General features: G+C 39.1%; 1 protein-coding gene across 1 annotated transcript; it reads left to right on the top strand.

Annotated features, from left to right (window-relative positions):
* The first annotated feature begins 13,365 nt into the window (after positions 1-13,365).
* Positions 13,366-14,494, top strand: ier2a (immediate early response 2a). Its single transcript, XM_044050534.1, has one exon. It carries the CDS (start codon positions 13,502-13,504, stop codon positions 14,075-14,077), a length of 576 nt encoding a protein of 191 aa, XP_043906469.1. The 5' UTR covers positions 13,366-13,501; the 3' UTR covers positions 14,078-14,494.
* The last annotated feature ends 2,177 nt before the right edge of the window (positions 14,495-16,671 follow it).

Genomic DNA, 16,671 nt, shown 5'->3' with positions numbered 1-16,671 from the left:
CAAAAACCTCACAGTATAGTATGTCATAAAAAATCGGTCAAAAAACTCATAGTATAGTATGTCGTCCAAAATCGGTCAAAAACGTCATAGTATAGTATGTCCTCCAAAATCGGTCAAAAACGTCATAGTATAGTATGTCGTCCAAAATCGGTCAAAAACATCATAGTATAGTATGTCGTCCAAAATCGGTCAAAAAAGTCATAGTATAGTATGTCGTCCAAAATTTAACAAAAAAGTTAGCCGGACATCTGTGCACCTCTGGTTTTGAACTGATCACCTTGCAGATTACACAACTTTAGGGTCATGAATAAAGGCAGCACGCCACCTAGGTTTGGTGATAGTAGGACCTTTCATCTCCTTTCAATCTTCATTTTGGATGTTGAACTTTAAATGTATCTTGCTCTTTATTAAGAATTGAACCCATGAGATCAGGATTTCACAGCAGCTTTCTTGTGCTTTCTTGTGGTCTAAAGGTTTAAAAGCGTGTTTACTTCACTTCATTGAAAGATTAAAACTTATAACCTCAGAGATACAAGTCATCTTCTGGTGGACTGACATACTTGTCTTCATGCTCTTACTCTGAATTTTTTACTTTCTCATCTTGGCCAGAGTTTTTCAACAATTGAACCATTGAATTACGAGGACAAACTGTTAGATCCTTCATCAGTTGACTTATTTCATGTGATCCTCTGTCCCTGTCGGAAACATTACAAGCGCTGAAGATGGTCCAGTGGACAAGGACGTCGCATCATGACTCAAAACACCGTGGGTTCAAATCCCACTGGAGGTATGTGTCTACGAATATATATGTGTGTGTGTGTCTGTCTGGGTGTCTCAAAAATAACAAAACCAAACTACAAACCATAAAAAGCAAACAAAACAACTTCCAAAAACCAAACTGAAACACTCCGTTGCGTGCATGTGTTTGCGTCATTTCAATTTCAACGAGGATTTCAACTTCATCATCGATGACTGCGATAAAGGGAGGAATAAGCTAGCCTTGAAAAGGCTTGAAAAAGCCTCAAAGGTGCTAGCTGGTGTTTTTTGTTGACTAATTTCAGCAAAAACATGAGTCGTCTGATGAGCAAAGAAAATGTGTTAAAGTAGATAGTTTGGGTCTTTGAAGTGTGGTTGTACGAGATTCTGAAACAAACGCAACACTGTAGTGCAGGGTAAAAGTCATACTTTAATACGTTGTCCAAAATGTGACAAAAAAATCATAGAATAGTATGTCGTCCAAAATCAGTCAAAAAAGTCATAGTATAACATGTCGTCCAAATTTTGAGTGTGTCTGACTGTCTGTTTGTGTTTCCGCACTTGCACTTGCCAATATGACCAACAGAGGCCGACAGAGGCTTGAATGGGGTGAAGTCTGCCATCTCTGATTGCCTTGTTTTGTTTTTTGCTTTCTTTGCTTCATGTCACATTGTCATGTTGGACTGGTGCTTTGATAAACTCTTGTGTGTCATGCAAAGTCCCTTTTGGACAATACAGGTTTTTATTCAAAGTGTGTCTTTCTATGTTAGATGAACAAAAATATATCCACTTTCCCTCTTGATATTACCTGAGAATGAAGATACTTATGTGCTGAATTAATAATTAATTTGTATCACTTACATTAAGATGCTATGATAATCAAGAACGGGCTAACTCCTATATATATAACGATGTAGTTTCTGATGTAAATGTGACAAGTTCAGTAAATTCAGATTAATGCTGTGTAATCAGTCTCTTACGTTCTTTTCTTAGAATGACTGCATGCAGTAATCTTTCTCATTTTTCATACTATTGCACCACCCAGTGTTGAGAAGCTGCCACGAGACTGCAGGACATCATGTGGATGAAGACTGCATGGCCACCAGCTCCACAAATCCTTTGGTTGATGCTCATTTGGACTGAAGGAGCCAGAATGCAGTTAGGCCACACATCTGTCTGTCCATTAAAGTCAAAGCAGTGCTAAATGACCCACTCGAAGACAGACCACATATGGAAATGAATGCAAGTCACCTATCAATAACTGACCCATACAGTACAAATGACTGAAAGATATGCTTGCTCCATTGATTGTTCATGAACTGTGTTGTGAGGAAATTAAATTATGGAGTAAAGTAAAAACATAAATCAAAGAACATACACAATACAAATTTTAAATAAATATAAGGATGATGAACAGCACAGTATCTATCTATCTATCTATCTATCTATCTATGTGGAAATATTTTCTACAGGTACGTTAACCCACAATTTTAAACATAAAAAGCTTCCAGTGTCTTCTTTTGGTTTACACAGTACAAATGTAACATTATAACACACATCATCAGGCAGCATTTTGAAGCGTTTCTAATGTACAGTATATACAGTAGACAGACACATATTCTGCAAAAGAATAAAACAGAGATAAAATAGTTTTGTCAGTCTTAACAGAATATCAGTAAGGGAGCAGTAAAATGCATATCATAGTGTTTTACTGCCCCCTAGTGGAGGGACATTAATGAATAATTGTATAGCAGGGCTATTCAATTACAAACTCAGCTGGGCCACATTTTCAAACCGAATTTAAAGTTTAAAACCAGCTCAAATGCATGAAAAATAATAAAAGAACTGCACGTAAACAGAATCTGAGGCAGTAGCAATAACGTTTTTCACCTAAACTAAAAATGTGCGCTGTAGTAGCCGTCACGGTTGTTCCTCTTTATAATTTCAAAAAAGGTGCACAATATCAGCAACGGCATTAGTTTCCCCTTTTTTAAGATGATTTTTTTATTTGTCACATTATGACCTATACACGTGGTCAGTGCTACGGTAAGAATATTTGAGGGACAGTGAAAAGCGTTTGTCTTGTTTTTCTCATTGTTTCCAGTGGGACACTGACTGGACCACTAAGAGGTTGATTTTGGGCCATGTGTGGCCCGCAGGCCACCATTTGAGTAGGCTGGTTGTATAGTATAGGTGTAGTACAGGGTATACCTTTATATACAGTATGTTCACACACACAAACACTGACCTTAATACGTCTGAACTGATTTCACTTGGAGCGCTTCGTTCGATCTTGCTTGACAGACAAAGAGGTAAACAGTAAACTGTGCCTGTGTTTCTAATTTATTACTGTGACCTCAACTTCTGCACTTTAACATGTCATGCAAACATTACACACTGTCATCTGGTCTCGATGTAATAACAAGCATGAACAAGCTTTTCAGCATCCTTTAATGACAGGGTGTTTCAGATTTTTGTTGTGCAGGTGGAAGAAGGCTGACTTATCTGAGTCAATTACAACTCCAAGATCCTTCAGCAGAACTGGAGGCCATGGTAATGCCATCCAGTGTGACTAGGTGTTCAGGTAGAGCTTCCCTAAGGTTTATAGGGCAGAGGACCGTTACTTTTATCAGTGTTAAGAAGTTAAAATTTATGTGTCATCCAGGTCTCAATGTCTGTGGGACATTCCTGGAGCTTTATAACTTGATGACTGTCATACGACTTCATTGAAATGTACTGTACAGCTGCGTGTCTTCTACGTAACTTTAGATTGTGTTTTCTTTTTATAATATTGCCAAGAGGAAGCATGTATAAGGTGAAGAGAATTGGTCCGAGAACGGAACCCTGTGGAACTCCATGTTTAACTCCAGTGGGTAAAGAAAATTCATCATTAAAATGAACAAACTGGGATCTCTCTGATAAGTAATGCAGCTCCTTTGATCTCAATAACGTGCTCCAGCCTCTGTAATAAAATGTGATGGGCAACGGTGTCAAAATGCAGCACTCAGGTCTAACAGTACCAGTATAGATACAAGGTCATTGTCTGAGGCCAAAAGAAGGTCATTGGTGACTTTCAAAAGTGCTGTTTCTATACTGTGATGTTTTCAAAATCCTGACTGAAAGTCCTCAAACAGATCATTTTTCAAGGATATTAGAATTAAATGGGAGGTTAGATATGAGAGTAATTAGCCACAAAATCCAGGTATAGGGTGGGTTTTTTCTAAGTAGGGGTTTAGTGACAGCAACTTTCAAAGACTGTGGCACATACACTGTATGTAAAGACAGATTTATTTGATACAATCCAGCTACCATTGTATTTAGCTCGGATATAATATTGTAAGGTTTCTGCCTTACTATGTACAGTGTGATTTGGTGCTATACATATAACATTGACTGAAATTGATTTGACTGGAATTTAATCTGAAATCATCAGTTGTCTGAAGGCTGTTCATGTCTACTGATGGTTTGTATCATTGAGTCTCTGGCACAGTAATACACTGCAGTGTCTTCAGGCTGCATATTCTGTCCATTCAGAGTCACTGTGTTGCTGGAAGTGTCTACGTCAATACTGAATTTGTTCTTCAGTGAATCTTTATAGTGTGAGCTTCCAGTGTATTTAATTCCAATCCACTCCAGTCCTTTCCCTGCAGGCTGCCTGATCCAAGCTGTGTAATGGCTACTAACAGAATAAGAGACCTGACAGGTGATGGTCAGACGTTGACCTGGCTGCACAGTCACAGAGGCTGGCTGTGTCAATGTTTCACACTTCACACCTGTTAAAAGAATCAAATGTTGAGTTATAAATGATCAAGTTTTCCTGTAAAAGAAACATTTGTTGACTCTGACAAATCTAGAGAGACTCACAGGATCCAGCTGCCAACAGCAGCAGCAGCAGCAGAGCTACAGGAAACATGGTTTATGATGAATCTAACGTGCTGTGAGCTCCACTGTCAGTCTGATGTTGACTTTTTATAGGGTGATACAACATCCTCATCACATACAAAGCACTTAAGGATCAGTCTCCTTGTTTATCTCTAACCTAGTTTGTGCCTTTCCTTCCTGTCCTCTATCTTAGTAGCAGTAGTATTATTAATATTATTGTCCTGACTAAACCTAAAACTTGATACAACTGTTATTTGCTCCTGGTCTCTGTTCTCTGTCTCTACCTTGTGTGCCTGTCTTCCTTTCTGTCCTCCACCTCTCCTCTGTCCCCATTTTTTCCTTTCACCCCAATCGGTCGAGGCAGACACTGCACATATTTGCTCTGTCAGAGATTTCTTCTTACTAATAGAAAGTTGCTTTTTTTTTAATGCTTAGTCTTTCTTCATTGAGTGAACTGTTGTGTTTCTCTTCTCTGTAATATTGAAAGGTTCCTGCCTTACTATGTACAGTGCATTGAGAAAAAGTACATTGTGATTTGTTTTTGTTCATGTCTACTGATGGTTTGTATTATTGTGTCTCTGGCACAGTAGTACACTGCAGTGTCTTCAGGCTGCATATTCTGTCCATTCAGAGTCACTGTGTTGCTGGAAGTGTCTAAGTCAATACTGAATTTGTTCTTCAGTGAATCTTTGTAGAATGTGGTGGATCCTTGTCTCATTCCAATCCACTCCAGTCCTTTCCCTGCAGGTTGCCTGATCCAACCTGTGAAATAGCTACTAAGATCATAAGAGACCTGACAGGTGATGGTCAGACGTTGACCTGGCTGCACAGTCACAGAGGCTGGCTGTGTCAATGTGTCACACTTCACACCTGTTAGAAGAATCAAATGTTGAGTTATAAATGATCAAGTTTTCCTGTAAAAGAAACATTTGTTGGCTCTGACAAATCTAGAGAGACTCACAGGATCCAGCTGCCAACAGCAGCAGCAGCAGAGCTACAGGAAACATGGTTTATGATGAATCTAACGTGCTGTGAGCTCCACAGTCAGTCTAATGTTGACTTTTTATAGGAAGATCACTGAGTTTGCATGGAGTCAAATATGTGAAGCATCAGTGTTGGTGTAACTGGAGCCAATAAAAGAGTGTGTTCAGAGTTATTATAGGAACAGAGTGAAAATCACCTCTGCTTCAACTTATTCAAACACATTTACATTGTGTTTAAAGTGATAAAATAAATGCCAGTTTTGCTTTTGCTGTGAATGATTTAGACCTAATGCACTGAAGTTTAATATTGTTAAACGATATTAATAGTTATATGTTTATTTTATTCTACTATAATTCTTGATTTTTTATATATATATTTAACATTCTCCTCATGTACAAAGCACTTAATGATCAGTCTCCATCATACTTGTTTATCTTCCTAACAGATCACTTTGAGTGCAGGATTACTTGTGGTTCCCAGAGTCTGTAAGCGCAGAATAGGAGGCAGAGCCTTCAGTTACCAGACTCCTCTCCTGTGATAACAGCTCTCAGTGTCGTTTCGGAAGGCAGACACCCTCTCTGTATTTAAAGTTAGACTTAAAACCTTCCTTTTTGATTAAGCTTATACTATGAGCTGGCTCAGGGAAACCTAAAGTGTCTCCTGGTTATGCTGCCATAACCCCTGTGGTGTACTCACACTCACTTCTTTACACTCAGGGGATGAATATAACATTAATCTTGTTTTTTTCTAACCTACTTTGTGCCTTTCCTTCCTGTCCTCTATAGCAGTAGTATTATTGTCATCATTGTTATGCTATGATTAAAATTTAAAAATGACAATGTAGTTCTGTAAACATGTCATAACCAATTCAGAACTGTCCAGACTAAACCTAAAACTAGATACAACTGTTATTTGCTCCTGGTCTCTGTTCTCTGTCTCTACCTTGTGTGCCTGTCTTCCTTTCTGTCCTCCACCTCTCCTCTGTCCCCATTTTTTCCTTTCACCCCAATCGGTCGGGGCAGACACTGCACATATTTGCTCTGTCAGAGATTTCTTCTTACTAATAGAGAGTTGCTTTTTTTATGCTTAGTCTTTCTTCATTGAGTGAACTGTTGTGTTTCTCTTCTCTGTAATATTGAAAGGTTCCTGCCTTACTATGTACAGTGCCTTGAGAAAATGTACATTGTGATTTGTTTTTGTTCATGTCTACTGATGGTTTGTATCATTGTGTCTCTGGCACAGTAATACACTGCAGTGTCTTCAGGCTGCATATTCTGTCCATTCAGAGTCACTGTGTTGCTGGAAGTGTCTACGTCAATACTGAATTTGTTCTTCAGTGAATCTTTGTAGAATGTGGTGGATCCTTGTCGTCTCATTCCAACCCACTCCAGTCCTTTCCCTGCAGGCTGCCTGATCCAAGCTGTCCAATAGTCACTAACAGAATAAGAGACCTGACAGGTGATGGTCAGACGTTGACCTGGCTGCACAGTCACAGAGGCTGGCTGTGTCAATGTTTCACACTTCACACCTGTTAAAAGAATCAAATGTTGAGTTATAAATGATCAAGTTTTCCTGTAAAAGAAACATTTGTTGACTCTGACAAATCTAGAGAGACTCACAGGATCCAGCTGCCAACAGCAGCAGCAGCAGAGCTACAGGAAACATGGTTTATGATGAATCTAACGTGCTGTGAGCTCCACTGTCAGTCTGATGTTGACTTTTTATAGGAAGATCACTGAGTTTGCATCGAGTCAAATATGTGAAGCATCAGTGTTGGTGTAACTGGAGCCAATAAAAGAGTGTGTTCAGAGTTATTATAGGAACAGAGTGAAAATCACCTCTGCTTCAACTTATTCAAACACATTTACTCTGTGTTTAAAGTGATAAAATAACTGTTAGTTTTGTTTTTGCTATAAATGATTCAGACCTAATGCACTGAAGTTTAATATTTTTAAACAATATTGATAATTATATATTAATTGTATTCTACTAACACTCTTGATTTTTTATTTAACATCCTCCTCACGTACAAAGCACTTAATGATCATTCTCCATCATACTTTAAAGAACTAGTTCTATCTTCCCAACAGATCACTTTGCTCCCATGAGTGCAGGATAGGAGGCAGAGCCTTCAGTTACCAGACTCCTCTCCTGTGGAACCAGCTCCCAGTGTCAGTTCAGGAGACAGACACCCTCTCTGTATATAAAGTTACACTTAAAACCTTCCTTTTTGATGAAGCTTATAGTAGGAGCTGGCTCAGGGAAACCTGAACCACCTCCTAGATTTGCTGTCATAACTCCTGTGGTGCAATCACACTCACTTCTTCACACTCAGGGGATGAATATGACATTAACCTTGTTTTTCTCTATCCTGGTTTGTGCCTTTCCTTCCTGTCCCCTATCGTAGAAGCAGTAGTATTATTGTCATCATTGTTATGCTGTGATTGAAATTGATATCCGTATTTTATTTTCAACTATTGATGCTATTGCTTGTATAAATGACAATGTAGTTCTATAAACATGTCATAACCAATTCAGAACTGTCCAGACTAAACCTAAAACTTGATACAACTGTTATTTGCTCCTGGTCTCTGTCTTCCTTTCTCTCCTCCCTTACATTCCTCCAACTCTCCTCTGTCCCCTCATTTTTCCTTTCACCCCAACCAGTCGAGGCAGACACAGCACATGTTTGAGTCTGGTTCTGCCAGAGATTTCTTCTTGCTTATAGAGAGTTGCAGTTTTTTAGTGTGTGTTCATTGTGTGAACTGTTATGTTATGTTATGTACAGTGCCTTGAGAAAATGTACATTGTGATTTAGTGCTACAAATGTTCATGTCTGTTCATGTCTACTGATCTGATGGTTTGTATCACTGTGTCTCTGGCACAGTAATACACTGCAGTGTCTTCAGGCTGCATATTCTGTCCATTCAGAGTCACTGTGTTGCTGGAAGTGTCTACATCAATACTGAATTTGTTCTTCAGTGAATCTTTGAAGTATGAGGCTCCAGTGTGTTTCACTCCAATCCACTCCAGTCCTTTCCCTGCAGGCTGCCTGATCCAAGCTGTGTAATAGTCACTAACATCATAAGAGACCTGACAGGTGATGGTCAGACGTTGACCTGGCTGCACAGTCACAGAGGCTGGCTGTGTCAATGTTTCACACTTCACACCTGTTAAAAGAATCAAATGTTGAGTTATAAATGATCAAGTTTTCCTGTAAAAGAAACATTTGTTGACTCTGACAAATCTAGAGAGACTCACAGGATCCAGCTGCCAACAGCAGCAGCAGCAGAGCTACAGGAAACATGGTTTATGATGAATCTAACGTGCTGTGAGCTCCACTGTCAGTCTGATGTTGACTTTTTATAGGAAGATCACTGAGTTTGCATTGAGTCAAATATCTAATATCTATCATGACGTGTGCTGCTGACTTCTTGGCAGGACAGTCCTTTGGAAAAGAGAGTTAGATCTCAATGGGTTTTTACCTGGTTAAATAAAGGTTAAATACATTTATTTAAAAATATTAAAAAATTAAAAAAATCATTCCGTTCATCAGAATCAGAATCGGAAAATACATATTTATTTAGTACATATACACCGAAGGCATTTGAGTTGTTTTGGTACATTCAAAAATAATTAACCAAAAAAAATAAAATAAATAAAGATATAAAAAATATATGCAGTAACACAAACACAAAAAGGAATTAATATTATAATAATTATTATTATTATTATTATTATTATTGTTATTATTATTATTATTTTGTAATTTTGTGTTAATAAGACCCATAAATCTGAAAGATTCTCTAATATTCTCTAATAAAAGGGTGAATAAATTCAATGTGTGAATTGTTTCGAGCATTTATGTTGCAGTGTTTAAACTGGAATAGGGTGTAAAACAACAGAGACAGACAGATTCAACTGAAGCCTGTGCAAGTCTCCAGTTGCTTTGTTTCCAGAGAAAACTCCACTGCTTGTTCACATGTTTATTTGCCTCTAGTGTGTCTTAAAATTGCCTCTGTCAGTCTCTGAAATTAGAGGGCCCCCAATAGAGTGTGGAGAAAACCAACAACAATTTAACATATTAAAGAAATGCAGATATCTTGAGATATATATTTAGATATTTAAATTTTAAGTTATTTATCTTGCAGTTGAAGAATACTCATTTAGTACACATTTGTACAACTCATTAAACTGGTTCCATTTGTTTAATTCTAGTGCTTCACTTTGAAAAGGAAAGTCCACTTTTGGGATTTTACTAACCCTCTAAGGTAAAACAAAGAATGTGTGAGACTGGTTAACACTATACTCGAATTAATGATTTTTTTTCAAAATGAATTTCATTTTGTTAATATTGTTCCATTTGTATTAATAATAGTCAAGCAGGAGCTACTCCGAGGTGGTGAATCTAATGCAGTTTAGGGCCCCATAAATGCTTGGACCGGCACTGAGATGTGGAGTACGGGCATCTCAGCAATTCAGAAAGGTGCCATCATTATATCAGTGCAAGATTTTGCATGGGTATGAGTGAACCTAGATCACAGTGACATTTGTAAAATTCAAGACAGTATTCAGATGTTTGATTCCGACTGGGTTTATTTAAAAATAAACACATTTCAGATCAGATCTAGAAACAAGTTCAGGTTCTTTCCAAAGTGCACCTACTGTATCTTAAAGTACAACATTTACTGTACTTAAGTATCAAATGTAATTGTATGATTTAAAATGTACTTACATTTAATTTAATTTATTTATTTATTTATTTATTTGAATCAGGGACAATGCACATTTATGAACATTTCTGTAAAAGTGCCAGTTTTAGCTGCAAAGCTAGTTTTCAACTGTAGTCCCTGGGCGTGTGGAGGTGTGGAGATGCCAATAAAAGACATATACATTAGTAAATAAAAAAGTAAAAGTTAGTACATTTCATAAATATCAACAGCACAAAGTGACAAATTACATTCAACAAGTGTGACATACAGAGACATAAAAAAAATAAAAATAAAAATCTTTATCATTATCTTCTAATGAGTGCAATGTTGGTTAGATTTAAGCCAGATTTTCAGTTGATTTTTAAAAAGTGTTATATGTAGGGAGTTCCCGTATAGTGTGGGGGATACTGTTCCAAGTGTGACCGCCTCCAACAGAGAGAACAGATTGTCCAAACACAGTCCTTCTATAGGGCACCTCACAGTCACCTCTGGACACTGCGCCAACTGCAGACTTAAACTTTATATTTTCACTTAGTGGTGGAGGTGCGAGTCCATGAAGTATTTTATATATTGAACAAGCAAATTTGAAATATTTGAAATTCTCAAATAGACGTAATAGTATCAAAAAAAAAAAAGTGAGGCATTAGGATTGAGCTGTGGTGAGTTGTCTTTCAACTGGAGGGTTGTGGGTTCAATTTCTGGCTGTTGTGTAAAGCAGCTCATCAAGACTAGAAAAGCTCTATATAAATACAGACCATTACCAACTCCTCTTCTGATTTTATTTGGTAGTAAGTAACAAAGATAGTTAGAGGAAATGTAGTGGAGTAAAGGTAAATACATACATATATCTACTTATCTATATACACATACATACATACATATATATATATATATATATATATATATATATATATATATATATATATATATATATATATATATATATATATATATATATATATATGAGTGTATAAGTAAATAACAAAGTAACTACAGATACGTGAATTTAAGTACAGTCACATTCCAACACTGTTTTGTAGCTCATGCCACTGCAGCGGCTCCACATCTGCTTTAGTGCCGTTAAAGGACCACAGGGGGGCGCTGCATCACAGAGATGAAATAATGATGAAGTGAGCAACCCCGGTTGTGCGCGCTGCAACGAGGGAACGTGTCTGTGGCTTTCCTGTCGATTTCGATGCATTCCTGCAACTCGTTTTTAGAGTTGAAGCCCATTGAAAATGCTACTCTCCTGTGTAACACTCACGTTTTGATAAAACACAGCCAAACTAGAAACAACAATGTGGACATAGACTCACCATAGCAGGAAAAACTCTAGAATATGTAGAGGCAATGCACCTTTATAGTGTAGAATGGACGGACCACACAGTTGTGTGTTGTCACATTCAAAACGCTTCTACTGAAAATCCAGTGCTGTCTGATCACAATACAGCCTGGAGTGATGATATTTATTGCCCATATTTGGTCTCAGGGAAGTGGCACGCCCTGACGCAATCCTCCCTGCTGTGGCTTTAAATGGCTTCAGGAAACAAGGGCTCCCACTCACGTCATGGGTTTTCCTCTGACTATAGCTCAGCAACAGGATGTGCTGAATATGGGCATCTGTCTTCAACCTCCACCCCTCTTTTCTTTTTTTTTTTCTCCCGCAAAAGGAAGTAAGACAGTGGGGGATGGGTGAGACTGGAAGAGAGGCTGCTTCACATAGCTGGGGACTGAGGTTCTTCATTCCTGGTGGAGGAAACTGGACATAAATATCTGTCCCTGGACACATTGTTGCTGCTTCAGTTGTCTTTTATCAAACAAGCTCTTTGCAGTTAATTTGTATTTATAAAAACGTGTCTTACAAATCAGAATCACATTTATTTACTTGGTTTGTGAAACTCAGTTTGTTTGTTTTTTAACATCAAAACTGATTACAACTGACGTGCTATGACGCTGTATGAAACATTTCACCATTTGACCTTTGTGTGTCTGGTTTATCAATAACGACACACCGATCGTCTACACTAGACGCAATGCAATAGACTTAACAGCTAAATGTACCTTCAACAGCTGCAAATGGGTGCTTTATTAAAATGGATATGTATCACAGGAATTTTGTAAAATCAAATTAGTTGGATTTTTCAGTTAATTTGGGGTACAAGCTTACAAATGCATTATCAATGAGGTCACATTTGAAGATTTTTACAGCAATTGATATTTGTAATAATAATGCATTACTGCATGCAACTGCCGTGATTTCGTTTTATTCGTGACACACACAAACTAGTGACTTGTAAAGCAGTTGTTTTCGGTGTACTGAATCAATAGAATCACTTCATTAAAAAGATTAGTTCAGTACTTCCGGTACGACACAGTCACCAAACTGCAGTGCTGACACTAAATACTCCCGACTCCCCAGTTAAATATTGAGATTTCAGACCTTTCCGTGCTAAATGTTGGAGATTAATGCGAGTTTGGCATTGTTCCGTTTGATTCTTGTGTCAGGCGTCTTGCTCATGACTCTTTCAGTGTCGGCTCGCTTGGAACCTCGCCAGAGCAGGTACTAAAAAAGTACCAGATATTATCGCTGATGGAAAAGCGAGGCGAGTCGAGTGGTAGTGGAAACGCGGCTTATGTGTAGGTGTTCACATAAATGTATGGTATGTACTGTAGGTCACAACATACAATCCACAATAACCGCTATTGTAATTGCTAATGCCTCAAATGTGTGAACAGCTTCTCTTCTTTAGTTTGCTCTGTCCAAAGAAAAGTTAAAAACCACAATTAACTGTCACGCAGACTGCAAAACATTTCATCGTGACAATTTTATAAATATTTTGACAATTTGGCCGTATTGCCCAGCCCCAAAAGTTATGCACTTCAGTTTTAATGTAATGGCTCCGGAAGATAAACAGCCACAGTTGTTTGACCAGTTGTTACCGAAACAGCGGGTGCAAGGCCAGTGGGCGGGGCTATGGTATGACGCAAGATGAATGACGTCAGCGAAGTGATAAGTACGTGTCGCGGGCCACGCACGCAGTTCGTATTGTGTCTGCGTGTGAGGTGAAGTCACGTCCCTGAGGAGAGAACCGCCGAACTAACAAATAATCCAACCTCCAGTTGAGTGACTGTTTACCCGCGGACTCAGTTTGAAAACAAGCAGGAACATGGAGGTCAGCGCCGAGGCCAAGAGGATCATGGTGGTGGCTCTGGGGAAACTGTACAGCTCCCGGAGTCAGCGAGGAGGTCTGCGCCTGCACCACAGTCTACTGCTCACTCTAGTGATGAAATCCGCCCGGGATATTTACCACGAGGCCCAGACGACGACAAGAGAAACTGTTGCACCAGAGTGTAAACAACAACAACAACAACAACAACAACAACAACAACAACAACAACAACAGATTGAGTTGACCACAGAGACCAATCATATGGAGCCCCAGGGTCACGGAAAGCCTCATACTTCACCACGGGAGGACGAGGTGGTCGTGGGTCCATCCACACAGAGAAACAAGGAGAACCAGTGTCCCAATCGCCAGTCTCCACAGTCCAGGAAAAGACGAGGCAAAGCGGCCGCCGAACCGGATTTCTTGCCCTGTAAGAAAGCTAAACTGGAGCAGGGAAACTGCCACCAGCAGCTTCTCGTCACTCCAGCCTTGGTGGACTACGTGAACTGCGGCGGCGGACTGGGAGCACGTCCTTCCCCCATGTCTCTACACAGAGCCGTAGCAGCGTGTTGTTGAGACTCAGACACTTGCGTAGCAACAAAACTACGGGGCAAAAAACTTTCTGACACGGCCAGTAGAGTCTGACCTCGAGGCAACTGGAGGAACCAACCGCCCGGGGACACAGGGTCCTGAAGAGTCCCAGCCATTGCTGTTAAGAGGACGGAATTACGGAAGTGGACGCGAGGACGCGCCGGTGACTTTAAGCCTGGAAAAAAAGTGCTGCAGCGGTGAACGGGGACTGAGCTGAGCCGGACCGTGCTGAACGACAATAGCGGTCGATTCACTTGAACCAGACTTTAATGAACATTAGTTCTAAACTGTGAATGTGTGTAAATGCTGACTGAAGATGGAAGATGTACTCCTGCATTCAAGTGTAACATACAAAGACCATAACTACCTCAGTATTTATTAAACCTTTTGTACTTCAGTAAATATTCTGAGTCTGAGTTGTTTTTAAAATACATGTCACTTTATTTATCAGGTCTTCTTTTAGCTTCTTCCTTTAGGAGTTAAATATGTCCTGAACTGGAGTTATGATCAGCGAGAATCCTTCACTTCATTTCTACTTCAAACACAAATAACAGATATAATCTATATTTCATATCCAGGATTCACATGAACTCATTATTCTAAAGACAACTAGAATTATGGCCAGTCAGAATTGAATTGTAGTTATCTCTTTGGACATGGATTGTAGATATCTTCAAGTGAATTAAAATGTCAAACACTTCACATATAAATACATTTAAAAAAAAGTGACACTATTTTACCAATAAGAATGGAAAGAATATCTGAAAAGACACTTGTGGGTGGGAAGATATGAGTGGGTAACTGAAGTGTTGATATCAGTCATACATGTCAGGATATCTATTAAATGTTAAAACACTTTGATATGGGTTTTAGAAGGATAATGAGGGCTGCATGTGAGCTGTCACTTACAGAGAAAACATGATATGATTGTGTGGAATTGGTGGGAGATAAATCACAGGGACAGTGGGATGTGGGGGGGAGTGTGAAAGTGCTAGTGCTAGTCTGGGTGTGAAGAAGTGCTTCCTTCCCCCACTGATTTGCACAACAAAAGCAGGGACACTTCACTTTTTACTCTCAGGACAATTGAGATCTGGCTTTTCTCACGATGTGGTCTGAATTGTTTGGTGGCAGCAGGCCGTGTGGGTCAGACCTGCAGCTGTGGTGCAGGAGTTGTAAGAAAAGAATTGACTTCTGCAGGGGAGTAAACATATACATTTAATTAATACTAAACCACTTTTTTTAAGTTTTAAACAGCTGTAATATCATTTTTCAGCTATTCTGCACTGCACGACCAGTTATTATAAAGGTTTATTGTCTAAAACACTCTATATAAAAATGTATTTATTCCTTATAAATCCTAATAATTCCTAAATTCATTTGAAAAATTCCTTTGTATTTTGATTTTAATTATTTTGCCCCCTCCTGTGTAGCCCAGAACAGATATAGCAATACAGTCAAGTGGTGGAGTGGCGGTGTGTGACAGTCTCTGTGTGTTTGTGTTGGGGGAAGGGGGCTGACCTAGGAAACAAGAGCAAGGAATGTAGGGGGAGGAAGTGCCCATGTGAGGCCCACCGGCTGAAACCAGATCACCCTAGTCTGTGTACACAGAACTGAGAAGGAGTGCCTGGAACTGTCTGGACATGCCTGTGAAAATACACACATCATACACTTGCAATATGCTGACACACGCATGTCCTCTGCAGAAAAGCCACTATTTAAAGACAACTGCGGCCCAATTCACGGTGTACTGTATATCAGGACAAGCGCAAATTAGAGCACAACATTCCTGGCTATTTTTACTGCCATTTCTGCAACACCAAGTGTTATTTAGAATAGGAAAACTCTTCAAAACAGATCTCAGTCTGATAAATGAATCACAACTTCAGGTATGTTATTTCATAACTCTTAAGTTTTTACCCGTGGGTCCAAACTAAAAAGTTATTGTGATACATATGAGATCAGTTCATGCAACTGGGCTAGTCTATGTTTTACTTAAAGATATACCAAGACATGTTTTAATACTATCAAATAGATTACAATTACCAGACAGATGGCAAATGGACTGGACAATCTTACTAAACATTGTTTTGGTATTACAGGGCCTGAAAGACAAATCTGTAACCTGCGAGGTGCACTTGCTACATCCTCACTATATGTCATTCCAATATGCATCATATCTGCTACGTTAACACTCATACTGAGCTAAAACCCTTGACTGAAGCGGGATTTATTTATTCATATATTTTACAACTGTAACAAGTATGGAAAGGAAAGGAGATCATCTTTATTGTCATTATACAACCAAAATTGCGCCACAAACTTTCGAGGTCGGATGGAGGATTGGAGCCGCTGTGACTGAGCGCGACGCCAACATGACCGAATTGATGGTGAGAGGCAACAGTCCTAACCACGACTACCCACTGTGCCACCACGCCGTAGCCCTCACAGGGCCACACACCCACAGCAACAACTGGCTCAATATTGTAGATAAGAAATGAGGCAAAGCAGTGTGCATTCTCTCTGATTTTATTCTTTAGGAAGAGTTCTGTTTGGAATTACAAAATGCACTGGTAGAAATA

This window comes from Solea senegalensis, linkage group LG19 (assembly GCF_019176455.1).
Source record: "Solea senegalensis isolate Sse05_10M linkage group LG19, IFAPA_SoseM_1, whole genome shotgun sequence".
Taxonomy (NCBI): domain Eukaryota; kingdom Metazoa; phylum Chordata; class Actinopteri; order Pleuronectiformes; family Soleidae; genus Solea; species Solea senegalensis.
Note: the sequence above shows the minus strand (reverse complement) of the source record. Positions and strands in the feature narration are given on the sequence as shown.